The following is a 20,543-nucleotide window of genomic DNA, read 5'->3' as shown; positions in this document are numbered from 1 at the left end:
CTTGGTGTTGCACCAAAATGCTCTAGGGGACGATCATGAGACCATTCTGAAGTTGCATAAACGTACCAGTCATGGCTACCGTTGTGTCTCCCAAAAGTTAGAGCATGTGTTCACCACCAGACAATGAGTTTCTTTTGTTGTCAATTCACTTGATCTTCCAAAGTATTCTATGAATAATGAGCCAATTCACTTGATCTTCCAAAGTATTCTATGAATAATGAGGGTGTAATAGAAAGAGATCTTCTCGGTAAAATTCATGAATCAACGGCAATCAAGAAAGCACTTAGCTTTTAACTGATAGCCATGAGAAGTCGAGATTTGTCCCTTAAACCCTAATCTGCAGCACCAAAAACATTAAGTCTCGAAGTAGCATTAATTTCCATTTCTTTTTATTCTCTAGTTAGATGTTTTGCTTTTCTTCGTATCTTTCAATATTTTTAGGGTAACTGGTGATGATGCTGCATGAAAAGTGAGGAGCAGTTTGATCACTGGGTTTAAATTTCAAAGATCAACCTATAAGTTAAAGGCAAATTGGGTTGAAGAACCCTTCATCTTGGAAATCAAGTTCTTCTCGAGAATTTTCTATTAATGTAGTAAAAAAAAGCCAACTCCTTCATACAATGTATTAAAAACATGTATAGGAAATGACATCCTAATTCAGGCATTAAATTTAGTATAAAATTATATTAGAAATAGGATCGAGTAATAATTCATGCTAGAATCACTCAACCATAAATATTTTAATCTAACTAAAATTTAATACTATCTCTTTAATAAAAAATTTATAGAAAAACTAGAAATAGTACCTGAAGGCTATAATTGTATAATTGTCTGGGCATGAGATCGTAAAAACTTAGACACGTGTGATATAAACGTGTAAGATCTTAAGATATCAACTTCTTGTGGGGTGCTTGCCCCAATTCTCATGCCTTCATGCTTACAAAATAAGAGATTATGCAACTCTAAATTTTGCAGTTGGATAGGTATAGCACAAGTGGATCTAGAAAAAGGAAAGGAAAAATCAGCCTAGAATTCTTGCAATTGTGGTGAAAAGAGCTCCAGTAGATTTCAATCATTTGCGAGTACCAAAATGCTCGCAAGCATGAACAGAAGGATGCAAAGCCAGCACCTCGTGTGGATAGCCGTGGACGCTAAGCGCCACCGCGCCCGTTCCAGCGGACTGTACTCCTGCTGCATTTGTTGTCTGTTCTCAGTGGCAGTACTCATTATCCCATCAGCCAGCTAAACCTCGATGAAAGGGCGTTTCCTCTCTTGATGAGTGTTGGTCTTTTAATAGGCTTCCATCAAACTTATTTCTCTAGATAGTTAGTTCTCTTCATTTATCAATCTCAAGAATTTAATACTTACTTTTTCCATTTAGGTACTGCTTGGTTTTGGAATAAATTGTGAAGGGATAAAAAAAAAATTATTCGAATGAATCTGGAGGTATAAGATTTATTCCATGATATAGAAATTTTATGCCTTTGGTTGGAGAAATGAGCGTATATATCTTTGATGTGTTTTGGATTTTGTAACGATATAGATTTTATCATAAAAATAAAATTGACCTTCCATATTTTTATATTTAGATAATGGGCAATAAAATAACTGGAGGATATAATTTTTTTGTATAAGTCTATTTCACCAAATTAATTGAATACAATTAAAAACTCTCCACTCCATAAGTTAAAAAAGAAAAAAAAAACAGTGTTTAGCCATAACCACAAAATAAAACTCTCATTCCATGGTTATACGATGGGCCACCGGTTAGACCCAGTTGTGGCCCAACTTAGTTGGCCCACATGCGTTACATAAGCTAGAATAGTGGAAGACTCCCATTTGAAGTCTTCCTCCTCTCTGACGACTTAGGGGTGAAGCAAGAGTCCTAGGGATGCTGAGATCTTAGGGCTTTTTATAAAATAGCTACCTCTCCCACTAGGACCCTCCATCAATGAGCATTGTGCCTCCTCTCTCTTTTCTCCTTTTATCATTGTGTTCGTCGAAAATTGGAGTTAAAGATGCCGCCGAAGTTGAGGTAAAGCCCCGGCTTTCCTCCCCTTTGATTCCTCTTCTCTCCACAGCCCCAAACCACCCTCCGCCGGCCTTGATTTTGTCAAAAATCAACTGAGAAAGAAAACCCATATTTCTGCCCCTTTTTTCCTTTTTTTTTCGACCATCTTTGCAGCCGATGTTTGTTACCAAGGGCCTCAACCTCTACCTTGTATTGGCTCCTGACAGGAGCTGAAGCCACAACCACCAATGAGTAGGCCGGGATTCGAGAATGACTAAGCAAAGGGCCCTTGTTCATGTTTGTTGGCTGATTTTTCAGCCTCTCGGTGGCTGGTTGCTACCATTGGCTGCTCTTCGCTGCCCGACATCATCATCTGCTGCTACCTTGCCGGACCACCATGACCACAGCCATGGTCTAGCCCCCTTCTTCCCTATTTTGCCAAGAAATAAGAAGAAGAAAGAAAAAAGAGAGAGCGAGAGAAGACCTATCCCTCTCATTCTCTCTAGTGGTTCTCTCTCTTCCCTTCCTCTCTTTCTCTCACCACATGAATTTGTGGAACCTAGTGAAGAGGTTCACCTCCTCTATGGACCCTGGTCAACCCTTGGAAGACGGGATCCTGAATCAACTTAGTGGTTGCCCGCATATCAGCCTTTAGTAACCTTGGCCTCCCCTTCTCGTTCCAAGAGAGGCAAAGCATTCCTCTTTCTCTATCTACAAGATCCATAGAACCCCAGTGAAGGGTCCTATCTCTCTTTGCTATGGATTCAAGTTTACCCCAGCGAGGAGTCCCTAAACTGCTTTGGTACCTAAACGGCATGCTAACCCATCATTCTGGTCCTTGCCAAATACTTTTGGAATTCAGTCATCACCGATCTTTATTAAGTCACTTAAATCATAGTTGATCTTGACCAATTGAGTTCACCTTGTTCAGACCGACTCGGACAGTCGAGCATCGCTGCTTGGTCGACCTTGTCTTTCCTCCACCCTAGTTCGGGTATGAAGCTATACATACTCCAAATTGGATCATTTTTCCAATTTTAACGTATTTTCAGTTCTCTCAAGTTTTGAAGTCGTTGCTGCTGGATTTTAATGGCTTTGAATAAGTTCAGATAATTCGCATAGTTGAACTTTGAAAGTTCCAAAATGAAAAAAATTAGTAAACCTTATATTCCTTACTAATTTTCGAACTTGTAAGTAGATATTACACTTCTTATTAATTTTCAAACTATCTTATTTTTTATGCATATGGTTTGTCATTGATGATATTATATTTTCTTGAAATAAATGATCAACATATGTATTATGAAAATGATACTTTGTTGCCCAAATAGACAACCCAAGAGGGGGGGGGGGATGAATTGGGTTTTTAAAATAATTTGGCTAATTAAAACTTTGAGGATGATTAATTAAAAACTATAGCAAGTTATTTAATTAAAGCCTAGTGCTGTGAGTAATGTGCGGGGAAGAAGATGAGAGACAATGCACTACAAACACAAAGTTTTATAGTGGTTCGGAGCTAACCCTTGCTCCTACGTCCACTCCCCAAGTCTCACTTGGGAATTTCACTATAACCCCCTTGGATTACAGCCGGTTGTTTTGCAAGCTCACAACCAAACTTGTTGTTTTACGAGCTCACAACGAACTCGGTCGGTTTTTCCAGGCTCACCGACTAGAACCAACCCCGATTGTTTTCCCGGGCTCACAATCAAACCCTTACACACGTTGGTTTTAACTTGGCTCACCAACCAACCTTAAACCCCTTGATTCAATCCCCCGATTGAATCAAGTAAATACAAGAGATAGGAGAAAACAGAAAATAGCTTCTCAAAAAGCAGATTTAAAATAATATAATCGTGAAGGAGTTAGAAGCCCTCAAACGCTTTTAAGCTGGTGAAGAGGTATGGCTTCTAGAACTCCGGTCTCCTCTTGAAAGAGTGGTCGACTTGAATGCAGGAGGAGGAAGCTTTGATTGTTGGGAAGAAGTTGTTGGAGCAGTAAATGCCGATCTTCCCTTTTTCGTTTAAGAGCACTTGGAGAGCTTGAAAACTTGAATGCTTGGAGTGGAATATCTATCTTCTCTCCCTTGCTACAGTCCTCTGTGGCTATTTAAGCCAACCCCCACGGAAACTAGCCGTTACTCTGCTTTTTCTGGCCGCTCTGCACACTCTGCGCAGCCTGACAATATGACCGTTGGTGGGTTGGAGTCGACTCGCACGATCAGGAGTCGACTCGGCTGTAGCAGGAGTCGACTCACGCTTTTCCGGAGTCGACTCGGCAACTGTTCCAAATTTGAATTAAAGTTGCCGTCTAGACTGGGAGTCGACTCGCCAACTTCTGGAGCTGACCTGGCAATTTTGGAGTCGGCTCATCCACTGAAGTCCGTGGATCCAATTTTGAATTTTGTCCACTCGAGTCGACTCGACTGTCCTGGGAGTCGACTCGAATCTCAGAGCCCGAACTCCCGATTCTCTGTCTTTTGGCTCATCCAGTCTTGGAGTCGACTCGAACTTCCTTGGAGTCGACTCGGCTCTCAGTTTTCGAAAGTTGGTCTTCTGTCTGTTGATGGTCGCTCAGTCTCGGAGTCGACTCGCGTACTGCGGGAGTCGACTCGAATCTCAGAGTCCGAAAATCGTTCTCTGACTTTTTCCTTGTGTTCCTCTGAGAGTCGACTCTTACCTTCTTTAGAGTCGACCTGCCAACCATCGGAGTCGACTCGCGTTCCACTGGAGTCGACTCGAATCTCAGACCCGAAAACTGCTCTCTAACTTTTCTTTGTGTTTCTCTTGGAGTCGACTCTTACTACCCTGGAGTCGACTCGTTGAACATTGGAGTCGACTCGCGCACTTCGGGAGTCGACTCGTTGACAGTTTCTGAGTTGAAGCTTTCTGTCCTTCTGTCTGTTCTCAGTCGGAGTCGACTCGTACTGATCTGGAGTCGACTCGAGCTCGTGCCAGTGAACTTGATACGCTTGGAGTCGACTCGTGATACTCGGGAGTCGACTCGAGTCTCAGACTTTGGTTCAGCAGACTTCTTACCTTATCCAAAATACTATGAACCAAATCTAGAGACACTTGGACAGGATTTTCACTGAAACACTCAATTGAATTCATTAGTAATCACAAGATATACTCAAATGCTTTGAGCTCATCAAAATCAAATGGGGTTTTAATCAATCACTCCACAATCTCCCCCTTTTTGATGATGACAAAACTTTGAGTATATGTAAAATGAATTGCTCATAAAACAATGAAGTAAAATCCATAAATGAATTCAAATGTCTGATAATTTAATTTATCCAAGTTTGAAAGGAGTGAAACATTAAATTTCGGAGTTAAAGCTCCCCCTTTCATTTGGAATTATATAAGCCTTCATATTATGCAATCAATTGTTTGGCTTATATGTCATTAATGATTTAGCTTGATTAAGATTCAGATTCTCCCCCTCAACATATGCATTCAACTATGTTTTGATTCTCTGAATTTCCTTTTAATGCTTTGAAGTTTTTGAACTGAATTTTATCTTTTTAGAGGGAAAATCTGTCAATTTGTTCTTGAGTAGGATTCAGCTAATCTCCGAATATCCCTTGAATAGATTCTGGAGATTACTCCATTAGGAGCCCCAAAAGAGAGATAATAAGCCTCGAGGTACCGAATCCACTTAGAACAAATTTGAGTGTGTTTTTAAGAGTTTATCTTTTTATTTATTTTCATTGATTTCTTTTACATATTTTTCCATATTTCTCCCCTTTTACATATTTTATACGTATTTCTCTCCCTTTTTGTCATCATACCAAAAAGGAGGTATTCACACACAATCAATGGCACAAATGGCACAACCCATCATCAAATGGCACAGAACTGAAGATAAGATGTCTACTCATTGTATTGATATGAATGTGAATACATTTGAGCATACAATAAGTAAAGCAAAACAAAACAAAACAAAAAGAACATCTATGGTCTCCTCGAGGATGAAGATCCCCCTCTCGAGGATGCATCTCCTCCTCTGGAGGATGTGGCACCTCCTCTCAATCGGCTCTGCTCCATGAGGAGGGTGACTGCATCTGTCACATGTCCGAGCTGCGTGATAATAGACGTGGTGGCTCTGCTATGTGTAGTGGAGAGCTCTGTCACCGACGCCTGAAGCCCAGTCACCGATGTCTGAAGTGCGTCCAGCTTGTCGATGAGTACATTCGCCAAGCGCTCGGCCCCCTCGGTGGTGGTGTGCATGTCACGACCTATCTCCTCTCGCATCTGTCGAGTGGAGCTCGTGACCTCACTCATGCTGTGGAACTGGGCCTGGACCAAACTCCGGACATTGTAGATCTCTTCCCGTACATGAGCCGTCATGTCAGTCACGGCTGTCAAGGAAGGGACCAACTGAGAAGATACGGGTGCAGGAGTGGGGGCAGGCACCGCACCTCGGAGCTCCCGAAGCAGCTCATCCCTCAGATCTCGGACGATCTCCTGCCGCAGCTCCCGGAGCTGCTCTGTATCAATACGGACCTCCATAGATGGTGGAACTGAGGAGGAAGGTCCGGCAGAGGGGGTAGGAGCAGGAGGAGTGGATGGGAGGTCTGGATGGTCTGAAAGGTCTGGGTAGTCTGAATCTGGCTCAGGACTGGGTGATGGTCTGGTGGTCTGAGCAGTAAGAGTGGACTTCCTAACCCAGATCCCTTCTCTCTTCCGAAACCCCATCCTGTGCATAGTCCCCGTACATAAGCGATCAGTCCATCGCAAGGCACGAGAGGGTTCCCTCTCAGGAATGGAAATCTCGTACTGCCTAAAAAGAAGAGTGAATAACATCCCGTATGGGAGTGAGAGCCTAGGTCTATCTAGGGGCTCACACATATACCTATAAATGAGCTTTGAGAAGTTGATCGGGGTGTCCTGAAGGATATAAGACATAATAGCTAAGTCCCTCTCATTCACAAAATCAAATCTCCCTGTCTTAGGGAAGATGGACCTGGACAGAATGCTCAAAAGGATTCTCACTTCAATTAGAAGTGAGCTAGCAGATACCTCGTCTAGGGGGGACTGAGGTGGATGCCCTAAGACGACCGTAAGGGCCTCAATTCTATCCTCAGGGTGTGCGGGAGCCACCCCTACTAGTGGAAGGTGGAGGATGTGGCCAATAAGATCCTCCGTGACAAACACAGGGACACCGGCTACTGTGCCCTCGATACCCCCATCTCCCCGATGGACGGTACCGTAAAACTCTCTAACGAGCCCTGGATATGTGGGGAGGTCCAATGTAAGGAAGAACTCTAAGCCCTGGGCTCTAAACCTATCACCTATGGTGAATCCTTCCCGGGAGAGGAAGTCAAAATCGACATACCTCTCGGTGGAGACGACCTTCCCGGCCAATGGCCTCGCGGGAACCGCCCTAGGCGGGGAACGAGCCGGAGGTGGTTGCCTCGCGGGATCGTGCCGCGCCTTGGAGCGCCGCTCGGGACCAGCCTCGGGACGGGACCTCTTCCTAACCACGGTCTTACGAGGCATCTTGACCTAAACGGGAAGAAACACCTAAAGGACGGAGAAAGGTCGACAGAGGAGACTCGGGACGGACCGGAGACGACCTAGGAACGGACGAAAACCCTAAGAACCGGTGAAAAATCGACCGAACAGAGGTTGGAGACGATCGGGGAAGACCTAGGAGTCGGCTCTAGGGCTTTGTGAACAGTGGCGGCTTGAGGAAAAGTGTTTGCGAAACGACAAACCTAGGGTTAAAAAGTCGGATCCCGACTGCGAGTCGACTCCCCTGAGTCGCGAGTCGACTCGACCTCGAGTCGACTCCAGAATATGCGCGAGTCGACTCTCCTTATGCGCCTGTAGACTTCGAGTCGACTCCCGACATTGTGCGAGTCGACTCCCCCTCAGCTCCCATCTTTGCGAGTCGACTCCCACAAATGCGCGAGTCGACTCCCCCTTAGGAGCCGGCTCTGAAACTTACTCGAGTCGTCTCTAACTTTGGCACGCACCTAAAACTCATGCTATAATCGTGCCAAATGAGGGAAAATCACCTAATTATGATCTGATTTGATGATCATTGAAAAGAAACTCTATTTTAACCACATTGTAATCAAAATCAATTATTCTAGTGAAAACCACCACTAGGATGGATCAATCACTCCTAATCCCCTCCTAAGCACACTAAACCTCTCTTCACTTAGGGGTTTTGTAAAAATATCTGCTAATTGATTATCAGTACAAACAAATTGGAGTGTCACATCACCATTCAATACATGATCTCTTATGAAGTGATGTCTTATCTCAATGTGTTTAGTTCTTGAGTGTTGAATTGGATTTTTAGTGAGATTTATGGCACTTGTGTTATCACAATTAATGGGGATTTTATCTTGTTTAATGCCATAATCTTCTAATTGTTGTTTAATCCATAAGATTTGAGCACAACAACTCCCGGCTGCAACATATTCAGCTTCTGCAGTGGATAATGCAACCGAGTTTTGTTTCTTGCTAAACCATGAGATTAGGTTTTCTCCTAGAAATTGACAGGACCCGCTGGTACTTTTTCTATCAAGCTTACATCCAGCGAAGTCTGAATCTGTGTACCCTATTAAGTTTAGTCTAGATTCTTTAGAGTACCACAGCCCTATGTTCTTAGTTCCAATTAAGTATTTAAAGATTCTCTTAACTGCAGCTAGGTGTGATTCTTTAGGATTAGCCTGATATCTAGCACACATGCACACACTAAACATAATATCAGGTCTACTTGCAGTAAGATACAGTAAAGATCCTATCATACCTCTATAAAGTTTTTGATCTACAGATTTACCTGATTCATCTTGGTCTAATTTGCATGATGAGCTCATGGGGGTGCTGATTGATTTGTTTCCCTCCATATCAAACTTCTTGAGCATCTCCTTGATATATATTGCTTGATTGATGAAGATACTTCCTTCAGATTGTTTGATTTGAAGCCCGAGGAAGTAGTTCAGCTCTCCCATCATGCTCATCTCAAACTCACTCTGCATCAAATCAGCAAATTCCTCGCAGAGGCGATTGTTAGTAGCACCGAAAATGATATCATCAACATAAATCTGTACTAATAACATATCCTTATTTTTCTTTTTCAGAAATAATGTTGTATCTACATTTCCCTTAGAGAATTCATGTTCTAATAAGAATTTACTAAGTCTCTCATACCATGCTCTAGGTGCTTGTTTTAGTCCATAAAGTGCTTTGTTCAGTTTATACACATGATTAGGGTATTGATGATTTTCAAAACCAGGAGGTTGTTCTACATACACCTCCTCATTAATAAACCCATTTAGAAAAGCACTCTTTACATCCATTTGATATAGTTTGAAGTCCTTAGAGCATGCATATGCTAATAGAAGTCTAATTGCCTCAAGTCTAGCTACGGGAGCAAAGGTTTCATCAAAATCTATGCCTTCTTCTTGATTATAACCCTTTGCTACTAGTCTAGCCTTATTCCTTATAACAATTCCATTTTCATCTAGCTTATTTTTATATATCCATTTAGTACCTATAATTGGATATTCAGAAGGTCTCTCCACTAGATCCCAAACCTTGTTTCTAGTAAATTGATTTAGTTCTTCTTGCATTGCATTTATCCAATTTACATCATTTTCGGCTTCTTCTATATGTTTGGGCTCAAAGTGTGAAACAAAAGCTAGATGATTATTCAAATTCCTAAGGGATGCTCTAGTCCTAACCGGTTGTGATGGATCATCTAGAATTAGTTCCTTAGGATGCCCGTGAGCATACCTCCAAGCTTTAGCTAGCCCATGATCCACTATAGGCTCTTGGTTTGACGATTCTCCTTCAATCAACTTTTGATTATCATCTTGTAATCCCATCTCATCTATCTTTTCTTCAAGTATTTCAATATCATCATCAAAATTAACCTTCTTACTAGATGAGATGTCACTAGATTCATCAAAAACAACATGTATAGATTCTTCTATAACTAGGGTTCTTTTATTAAAGATTCTATAGGCTTTACTAGTTGTAGAATAACCTAGGAATATTCCTTAGATTTAGGATCAAATTTCCCTAGATTATCTTTCCCATTATTATGTACAAAACACCTACATCCAAAAACATGAAAATAGTTAACTTTTGGTTTTCTGTTTTTCCACAGTTCATAAGGTGTTTTCTTTATAATGGGTCTTAATAAAACTCTATTTAATATATGGCAAGAAGTATTAATGGCTTCTCCCCAAAAGTACTTAGGGAGGTTACTTTCACATAACATCGTTCTAGCCATTTCCTCTAGAGTTCTATTCTTCCTTTCCACAACTCCATTTTGTTGTGGTGTCCTAGGTGCAGAAAAATTATGGGTTATCCCCTTTTTACTACAAAATTCATCAAATAATTAATTTTTGAATTCGGTACCATGGTCACTTCTAATGGCTATGACTGAAGACTCTCTAGCATTTGTTACTTCCTTATGGAACTTTTTAAACATTGAAAATGCTTGGTCCTTATGTGCTAGAAACATGACCCATGTGTACCTAGAGTAATCATCTACTATGACTAGACCATATTTATTTCCACCTAGGCTTGTTGTTCTAGTTGGACCAAATAGGTCCATGTGTAATAATTCTAGAGGCCTAGAGGTAGAGACACATTTTATGGATTTAAAAGAGTTCCTAGATTGTTTGCCAAATTGACATGCTTCACATATTTTGTTCTTTTCAAATTTTAATTTTGGCAAACCCATCACGGAGTCTCTTTTAACTAATTTAGTTATTGTGTCCATGCTTGCATGACCTAACTTACGGTGCCATAACCAACTAGCATCATTATCTTTAGTTTCATTTACAACTAGACATTGGTTATGTTTTGCAAGATCTTCTAGGTCTACAACATATACATTTCCACGTCTAATCCCTTTAAAAACTAAGCTATTATCATTAGGATTTGTTATAATACATAGTGATGGTTTAAACATAACATCATATCCTTTATCACATAATTGACTGATGCTTAACAAGTTATGCTTAAGACCATCAACATATCTAACATTATCTATAAAAGTAGAAGGGGTGATTTAAACTTTACCAATACCAATGATGTGACCTTGGTTGTTGTCTCCAAACGTCACAGCACCTTCCTTCTTAGCTTCAAGGGTGAAAAATTGGTCTTTATCACCCGTCATGTGCCTTGAGCAGCCACTATCCAAATACCAGCAATTTTTGTTGACCTTGGCTGCAAGACACTCCTACACAAGCAAATCATGTCATCTTAGGTACCCAAGTTTTCTTGGGTCCTTCATGGTTAGTCAAGTTGGTTCCTTTTGGAACCCATACCCTTTTAATTTTTTTTTTAGTTTTACTTTTCCTAAAATCACATACATTTGCTTTATGGCCTACTGTACCACAACAAAAGCAGGTTATTTTCTTAGTTTTTGTTTCCCCAGCTTTAACAAAGAAGTTACTAAGAAGTTTTTGCTTATTCCTTGGTTTATATCCTAAACCGGCTTTATTAAACACTGCACGTTGACTATTTAGTATCATGTTTAATTTTTCAGAACTATAGGTAAATCTTTCAACTAAGGGTTTGTATTTGTTAAGTTCTTTAGTTAGTGTCTGATTTTCGGCTTTTAGATCATTAAGTTCTTTAGTAAGATCCTTATCTAAGGTTTGTTTATATTTTTTAAGTTCTGAAAATTCCTTAGTTAGTTTTTCATTTTCTTTAGTTAAGGTGTTGGTCTTTTGAGTTAAAAGTTGGTTGCTTGTTTTAAGTTCTATATTTTCTTTGGTGATTAAATCCTTATCCTTAACTAATTTATCGTATTTATGTAGGTATGATTGATTAGTTATTTTCAGTTCTTTATTCTTAAGATTTATAGCCTTATATTCTACCATTAATTCATTAAATGCATCATAAAGTTCATCAAAAGAAAAATCAGGATGCGTGTCGGAAGTTACCTTGTTTTCGTTGGCCATGAAACAGAAATTGGCCTTCTCTTCTTGTTCATCATCTGATGAGGAGGATGATGAGTCGGAGTCCGATAGGGTAGTGACAAGTGCCTTTTTCTTCTTGTACTTACTCCCCTTCTTCAGTAAGGGGCACTCCGCTCTTATGTGACCCGGCTTCTTGCACTCGTAACAACCAATCCCCTCATTTTCCCTTTCCTTACCTTTGTCTTTGCGGTAGGAATTTGAGGGGCCTCTCCTTTGATGATAGGACTTCTTGTGGTTGATGAATTTCTTGAACTTGCGCACAAGAAGAGCCTCACCACCATCTTCCTCATCTTCTTCTTCTTCACTGCTGCTGCTGCAAGACAAGTCCTTGTTAGAAGATGTAGATTTAAGGGCTATTACCTTTTTCTTATGGGAGGACTCTTCCTCGTTGTGTTGTTTCATGGTGAGCTCGTGCGTCATGAGGGATCCAAGAAGCTCCTCAAGTGGTAGCTTGTTCAAGTCCTTGGCTTCTTGGATTGCTGTCACTTTAGCTTCCCACGACCTCGGCAGACACCGAAGGATTTTTCTGACAAGCTCACTGTTAGTATAGTTCTTGCCAAGGCTTTTTAGACCATTGACAATATCAGTAAACCTAGTGAACATGGATGTGATTGTTTCATTTGAATCCATTTTAAATAGTTCATATTTATGAACCAAGATGTTTATTTTGGATTCCTTGACTTGATTCGTGCCCTCATGGGTCACTTCAAGTCTGTCCCAAATTTCTTTTGCTGAATTACAAGTTGAAATCCTATTGAATTCATTACGGTCTAAGGCACAATAGAAGATATTCATTGCTTTAGAGTTTAATTGTGCCTTCCTCATGTCATGTTCATCCCAGTCCATTTCTAGTTTAGGTACCTTAACACCATCTACGTAAATGGATGGGATGTATGGCCCATTTACTACAATGGACCACATCTCATAGTCTTGGGCTTGGATGAATATTCTCATCCTAGCCTTCCAGTATGAGTAGTCAGATCCATTGAAGAAAGGGGGTCTTTGGGTGGACTGACCCTCAATGTGAGAAGATCCAAATGGGGTTGTCATTTTGATCTTTTAACTCTTGAGTGGAAGAGTTTTTGGCTCTGATACCACTTGTTGCCCAAATAGACAACCCAAGAGGGGGGGGGTGAATTGGGTTTTTAAAATAATTTGGCTAATTAAAACTTTGAGGATGATTAATTAAAAACTATAGCAAGTTATTTAATTAAAGCCTAGTGCTGTGAGTAATGTGCGGAGAAGAAGATGAGAGACAATGCACTACAAACACAAAGTTTTATAGTGGTTCGGAGCTAACCCTTGCTCCTACGTCCACTCCCCAAGTCTCACTTGGGAATTTCACTATAACCCCCTTGGATTACAGCCGGTTGTTTTGCAAGCTCACAACCAAACTTGTTGTTTTACGAGCTCACAACGAACTCGGTCGGTTTTTCCAGGCTCATCGACTAGAACCAACCCCGATTGTTTTTCCGGGCTCACAATCAAACCCTTACACACGTTGGTTTTAACTTGGCTCACCAACCAACCTTAAACCCCTTGATTCAATCCCCCGATTGAATCAAGTAAATACAAGAGATAGGAGAAAACAGAAAATAGCTTCTCAAAAAGCAGATTTAAAATAATATAATCGTGAAGGAGTTAGAAGCCCTCAAACGCTTTTAAGCTGGTGAAGAGGTATGGCTTCTGGAACTCCGGTCTCCTCTTGAAAGAGTGGTCGACTTGAATGCAGGAGGAGGAAGCTTTGATTGTTGGGAAGAAGTTGTTGGAGCAGTAAATGCCGATCTTCCCTTTTTCGTTTAAGAGCACTTGGAGAGCTTGAAAACTTGAATGCTTGGAGTGGAATATCTATCTTCTCTCCCTTGCTACAGTCCTCTGTGGCTATTTAAGCCAACCCCCACGGAAACTAGCCGTTACTCTGCTTTTTCTGGCCGCTCTGCACACTCTGCGCAGCCTGACAATATGACCGTTGGTGGGTTGGAGTCGACTCGCGCGATCAGGAGTCGAGTCGGCTGTAGCAGGAGTCGACTCACGCTTTTCCGGAGTCGACTCGGCAACTGTTCCAAATTTGAATTAAAGTTGCCGTCTAGACTGGGAGTCGACTCGCCAACTTCTGGAGCTGACCTGGCAATTTTGGAGTCGGCTCATCCACTGAAGTCCGTGGATCCAATTTTGAATTTTGTCCACTCGAGTCGACTCGACTGTCCTGGGAGTCGACTCGAATCTCAGAGCCCGAACTCCCGATTCTCTATCTTTTGGCTCATCCAGTCTTGGAGTCGACTCGAACTTCCTTGGAGTCGACTCGGCTCTCAGTTTCCGAAAGTTGGTCTTCTGTCTGTTGATGGTCGCTCAGTCTCGGAGTCGACTCGCGTACTGCGGGAGTCGACTCGAATCTCAGAGTCCGAAAATCGTTCTCTGACTTTTTCCTTGTGTTCCTCTGAGAGTCGACTCTTACCTTCTTTAGAGTCGACCTGCCAACCATCGGAGTCGACTCGCGTTCCACTGGAGTCGACTCGAATCTCAGACCCGAAAACTGCTCTCTAACTTTTCTTTGTGTTTCTCTTGGAGTCGACTCTTACTACCCTGGAGTCGACTCGTTGAACATTGGAGTCGACTCGCGCACTTCGGGAGTCGACTCGTTGACAGTTTCTGAGTTGAAGCTTTCTGTCCTTCTGTCTGTTCTCAGTCGGAGTCGACTCGTACTGATATGGAGTCGACTCGAGCTCGTGCCAGTGAACTTGATACGCTTGGAGTCGACTCGTGATACTCGGGAGTCGACTCGAGTCTCAGACTTTGGTTCAGCAGACTTCTTACCTTATCCAAAATACTATGAACCAAATCTAGAGACACTTGGACAGGATTTTCACTGAAACACTCAATTGAATTCATTAGTAATCACAAGATATACTCAAATGCTTTGAGCTCATCAAAATCAAATGGGGTTTTAATCAATCACTCCACATACTTTGTTATGAAAAGCAGTTCAATGAATGTTTCGTAGGAAAGTAATTTGTTTATGAAATATGAATCTTATGATGCTATTTATTGCTTTTTCATCTTTTTATGTGTATGTTTTAAAAAAAAAGTATAACTATTTTTAAGACTCTTAAATAGCTATATATAACCCCTAAAATAGGGAAAGATCAACACCCGAAACTAGTTCTATATGAACATAAGATCTACTAGCGGGTATATAGTTGCCATATAAAATATGATACTTTGTCGATTACGAATACGGGCCATGTTACAGATATAATGTAATCTTAGCATGAATATCTATGAGCAATGCTTTGACCATGATGTGACTAAATGGCAAAGAACGATTTATTATTTTATTTGTACAATATACTTGTAATTATATTTATGAAATATTGATGATATATGCATGCATGATTGGCTTTATGATTTATTTTATCATAGTGTATTATGAAATACTTTATTTTTATAATATTTATTATTTTCTTTAAATGATGCATTATCATAAAAAAATCTATGCTGGATCCAATAAGATTATATAATTTTTTTTTCAAACAAATAGTATCATTAGGAACAAAGGATGGTCTAGGCTTGGAGTTCGCGTTAACAAACTTAGCGATTTTATAGTAGAATTTTATTTCTCTAATTGATTATAAATTTATTGTTAGTGATTTTCTGAATTTTAAAGATTATAGATTTATGTATTTATATTTGGATTTGAATGCTCTGAACCAGTATAGTTTTTATTACTTAATGAATAATGAAATTGGACATTTTTATTATATTTTACTTGTGATGAATTTATGGACTGATTATGATTGTTGGCTTCGTGTTATGTTCCAAATTTAGGGCGCGATGGGTTATATTACCCCAATAGTATTTTACATCTTAAAATTTTAGTTCTTTTGAATTTCCCTCGATGCCTTGAGGAACAAATAGTCATTGGTTTTCTATTGAAACTATCCATTGGCCATCCATAATGTGAAACACAAAGCACATCCTATCTGCTCATATATGGTATTATGCCTTCTGACTTGCAGGTGTTGGAGCCGCCATTACGTATGTTGTTCGTTATCCACTGGAGCAATATACCGAGTGGAAACTACGATGATGATGTTGCTTGGTGGATAATCATTTAAGTGCATCCAATATGCTGGAAAAGATAAAAGGTTGTGAATTCGGAATGCTTTGGAACTATCTTGTGCATTCTAGCCGTTAGGAACTGTACTTGACTGCTTGGAAGTTTCTGTATTCCACTTGGCAACATTGTCTCAATGTTGCCGAAGAGTCAAAGTCCCACATATGATCAACCACATGTGAATGAACAAAGACATCAACTTTAATATTAAAATCAAAGTTAACCTCACCTAACCCAATTTCCTTAGTTATCAATTCTCATTCGTGTATCATGGAAGCTTTTTTTTCTTTTTTGGTACAACGGTAATAGAATCGAGCTCAGTCCAAAGAACCTCCCATGTATGGTGGGCAGCAAAGGAGGCGACCTAATCTGCAGCTCTATTCATCTTCCAAAATACATAGGCAACCTGAATCGAACGGCATCCCGCTTACAACTTCCGGCGAGCGCTACCTCTAGTGGTCCTAATAGAATGCAAGCCTTCTTCAGCTGCCGCATCATCTTAAAAGAAAAGAACACAGAGGAGGACATAGAAACAGAGTTTCTAAGTGAAGCAGTTGGAGGTTAGATTTGGGGATGATGGATGCTACATTCTTTTTTAGATATGCTTTGACGGAGTTGGAGGATATCTGGCCTGCTGAAGAAGGAATAAAACCAGAACTTTTTTATTCCAAACACTTCCGTTTTACTGTTTGGTCTAAACGGAAGGGTGAATCCTCTAGCTCAAAACAGCAGAGTTTGCTGCAAGACTTACCCTAATTTGTTCTTGAGCAGAAAATATTTCTGAAATATTTCTTTTTGTTCAATGAATCAAAATTCCAGGATTAAATCATTGCTTTTGGCTCAAAGTAGAATGCATATGCTAGTGCACTGCACACAAATCTATTTTGGGATGTGATTACTAATTTTGAAGCCGAATTTGAGCCCATGATGTTGGCTATGTAGATTGATTTAACAATTACTATGTTTAAAGATTTCGTTAAGATGGTTAGCTTTTTTAAGGTTTTATTGTTAGAGCCCTTGTGGGGGCTTGAAGCAAACTAGGAAGTTAAAAATTTCAATCTGTTTAGTATTATGATATGTTTAGTTGCTGGATTAAATTGCTTAAGCAACCATGCCCCATGAACTTAAACTCTTCTTATGGTAAAATTCAGTAGCTCTTTATGAAATTTCTCCCATATATTTTTAAGCTTCATCTTGCCAGAGGCGTTAATTGTTAACCTGAACTGGAACTTCAAGTAATTACTTTCCAGAAGTACAATTAAGTGTTTGAAGTGAGACAACAACCCAATAAAATTTTACATGGTGAAACAGGTTTCTCATAATTATAGTTTTACAACCCAAAAGAGGTCAGTTAAATAATATGATAGGGTAGCTAGGTGCTCTCCTCTTAGCTATCGACAAACTTCAGTTACTGGTCAAATTTGTGCAGTCAGGAGCTTTTGGTGGAATTCAAGAAAAATCTGGGCAAAAAAATCAAAGATTTCAAAGAGAAGATGCTTAATGCTTAACATGTCTTTGTTTCCCAGATGCGTCGTCGTAGCTCTAATCATCTAACTTGGTTACTCCCCTCTCTTCTATATTATAATTCTTCTCTTCTTTTATTCTGAATAAATTTTGGTGACTAACGAGGACTACACCCATTAGTCTCCTTCCTCTCGAACAAAAAAAAAAAAAGACAAACTACATAATTCATAGATCTGAAAAGAAAAAGAACATGATATCATAAACAACTATTACATCTTCTACGGAAGTTACAAGTCACACATTGAGAGGGTGATTAGCACTCAATCACACTGAGAGAATCCACGGAAGCGGATGCTCCTCCCTCTCTAAATAGTTTTATTGTGAACACATACATCAGATATATATATAGGATCTCCTCTCAAAAAAAAAAATGACATCAGAAATAAAACAACCATCGAGCGTTTGCAGAATTCTGTCGAGTCTCAGAAGCAGGTGTCGAGAACGCAGCAGCAACACAAGGCGGCACAGCTGCAAAATAGAGCAAACAACCATCAATTAGCAACATAAACGATTCAAAGAGCGGTCACCATGGCGTCAAATTGCACCATAAAAGAAGGAAATTAAGGGTGGGGTTGGGGCAGAGGTGGCTTAGTTACCATCCTTCCCAGAAGCCCTCGCCTCGGCTCTTGGTCTCCACTGGTGCTTGCGAGGGGTACGGCGCCTCGCCCTTCACCGGATAACCCGCCGGAGGAGGCGCTACGTAGTTCGCCGGGTAGCTTTCGGCCGACGGAGGATAGGCCTGTCCCGGTGGTGGGTATGCTGCAGGTCACATATAGGGAGTCAACCCGTGAATACAAAGAGAGAAAAGAAGAAACCAAGAGAGAGAGAAATCGAATCAGAAACGAGAAGTTTTAAGCTAATACGAGCACATACATGGAGGGGGAGCCTGGTTCCGATCATAAGTACTCATGGTGAGGCCTGGTTGGGAGAAAAATATGGTGAGGGAGATGAAAGGGAGTTGGTCTGAGACGCACAAACGATGAGCTTGGATTGCTTGGCGAAAGAATTATATATTTATAGGGGATCGTGCTATTCAAACTCATTTAACATGCTAGTCTTTTTATTTGACTTTGCCATCTCAGGAAGTCATCCTAAGGGGGCGGGTCGCATTTCTTCGAAGGATACGTCCCTAACGCGGAAACCACACGTCCGGGTGCAGGCCGCCGAGGCCATGGGGTGGGAAACGGGTCAAATACGCCGGCTCTGGCCTTGCAGACGCGTATCCAAGGTCCTTAGGAGCTTTGCGCCGCCTAGCAAACGCCTTTCTTGGGTCTTTCTGTTTACAAATTCCAAGTTCTGGAACCCAGCTGAGATAGATGGTGGCATCTGACCAGAAGAACAGGATACAAAGGTAGATTCGTTGTTGTAATTAGCCACCTACATGAGCAGTCTGACACGAATTTGAGAAGCCAGTGAGATCCTTCTTTCTCAGATGGTATCGAACTTTTCATGTTGAAATCAATTTCCATTGAGACTTGGGTATGCTCATCATTGTGTAGTTCATTACGTAACGAATGTTCTCTACCAATTTGAGAATTCTTGAACTTATTATTTTCCTTCGTCGCTGGTTCAAAGTTTGAGATTTATCTCAAGAATGGGAAGGTAAATTTGATGAAATAGAATGGGTCCAAAATAATACAATGGTAACCTGGACCGAGATTTCTGATCAATGGATTAGTAATGGGTCACAAGACCCCATTCTATCGCCAACTCAAGTCATATAAAGTCTTTCACAAAGTTCTACTAGGGTCATGCTACAATCAAGCTTCTCATAATAGATCCGACATGAACTTAACTCCAGTTAGGCTTAACACTTTGTTGGATTCGGTTAAATCTAACAAAATTGTATTGGTCTCGAACAAAACCCATTCACCCCAGTAAATATAATTAGTTGAAGAATCAAGGTCTAGTCCCAAAAGCTTATGTCGAACTGAAATTTTATCCATAAGGACACTTGATTTGTATCTCCATAGGGATCAAACTTGACCCAGATCGTATCCTAGACACTTGCAATTCTACTTGTGCCGGACGGACAGGCATGGGCACAAGTTTCTGGCAATCAGGCTGGGCATGACCCAAATTTTGAGGCCTGATAAACAGCCGGGCTTGATTTAGCTTCTTTAAAGCTCTCCCGCCTGCCTTTCTCGACTCTTTCTTTGCCGTTCAAAGTAATACGCCCATTCGCAGGCGAGCTTCTTGATCTAATCAATGATAAGCTAAATTTGGTAGACTGCATCTGGTTTGGATGCGTTTGCGTTCTTTGGAGGATGGTTGTCAAAGAAAAAAATGTCACATCCTATGCCACCTCAATCCCTATGGCTGGTGATGCTGGCGAGGGAGATTGCGAACCTATTACTGCTAATTTCAACCATATATATATATATATACAAACACACACACACATATACATATATGTATGTATGTATACATATACATACACACATATGTATGTATCTGTATGCATACACACGCATGCATGCATGCATACATACATACACATAATATATATATATATATATATATATATATATACATACACACATATGTATGTATCTGTATGCATACACACGCATGCATGCATGCATACATACATACACACACACATACATACATACATACATACTCTGAGGATGCTTGTTTTTTTTTTTAATTTTATTTTGTAAAGGGAGCCTAGAAGGATCACCTGAACTTGTTAAAACAAAAGAACAAGTACAAACCTTAAGAAGCTCTGCATTCTCTGCAGAAAGCTCAGGGTGGAAGTTCAATGATGACTATTAAACTTGATATGGAATGTGCTTATACTGATTTAATGGGGATTTTCTTTTCTATGGCAATATGTACTCTCTTTTTTTTTTTTGAAATTTAGTAGGGCCTTATCTCCATCATTTGTACTCCTGTATCACCCCACTGAGGGCTGACTTCAAATGGCATAAAAGCAT

The 20,543-nt window shown here is 40.5% G+C and overlaps 1 protein-coding gene and 1 long non-coding RNA gene across 2 annotated transcripts; one reads left to right on the top strand and one right to left on the bottom strand.

Moving 5' to 3' along the window:
* The first annotated feature begins 1,935 nt into the window (after positions 1-1,935).
* On the top strand, positions 1,936-17,975 carry LOC103714429. The gene is made up of 2 exons (XR_605219.3): positions 1,936-2,035; positions 15,983-17,975. It is a non-coding gene; the product is annotated as an uncharacterized LOC103714429 (long non-coding RNA).
* LOC103714430 (cysteine-rich and transmembrane domain-containing protein B-like) lies at positions 17,779-18,635 on the bottom strand. The gene is made up of 3 exons (XM_008801671.4): positions 18,478-18,635; positions 18,201-18,363; positions 17,779-18,072 (listed from the first exon to the last, which is right to left on the bottom strand). The coding sequence occupies exons 1-3, from the start codon at positions 18,512-18,514 to the stop codon at positions 18,027-18,029; spliced, it is 246 nt and encodes an 81-aa protein (XP_008799893.1). The 5' UTR covers positions 18,515-18,635; the 3' UTR covers positions 17,779-18,026.
* Between the last annotated feature and the right edge of the window lie 1,908 nt (positions 18,636-20,543).

Source organism: Phoenix dactylifera, chromosome 4, assembly GCF_009389715.1.
Source record: "Phoenix dactylifera cultivar Barhee BC4 chromosome 4, palm_55x_up_171113_PBpolish2nd_filt_p, whole genome shotgun sequence".
In the NCBI taxonomy this organism is placed as follows: Eukaryota; Viridiplantae; Streptophyta; class Magnoliopsida; order Arecales; family Arecaceae; genus Phoenix; species Phoenix dactylifera.
This window is presented reverse-complemented; position numbering and strand designations above follow the sequence as displayed.

Bases quoted from the DNA above. Each gene is read 5' to 3' on its own strand.
- LOC103714430 (XM_008801671.4), bottom strand. From the start codon at position 18,514: ATGAGTACTTATGATCGGAACCAGGCTCCCCCTCCAT. The intron at 18,364-18,477 runs GTATGTGCTCGT...TGTGACCTGCAG, and splicing joins GAACCAGGCTCCCCCTCCAT to CATACCCACCACCGGGACAG. The intron at 18,073-18,200 runs GTAACTAAGCCA...TCTATTTTGCAG, and splicing joins GAGGGCTTCTGGGAAGGATG to CTGTGCCGCCTTGTGTTGCT.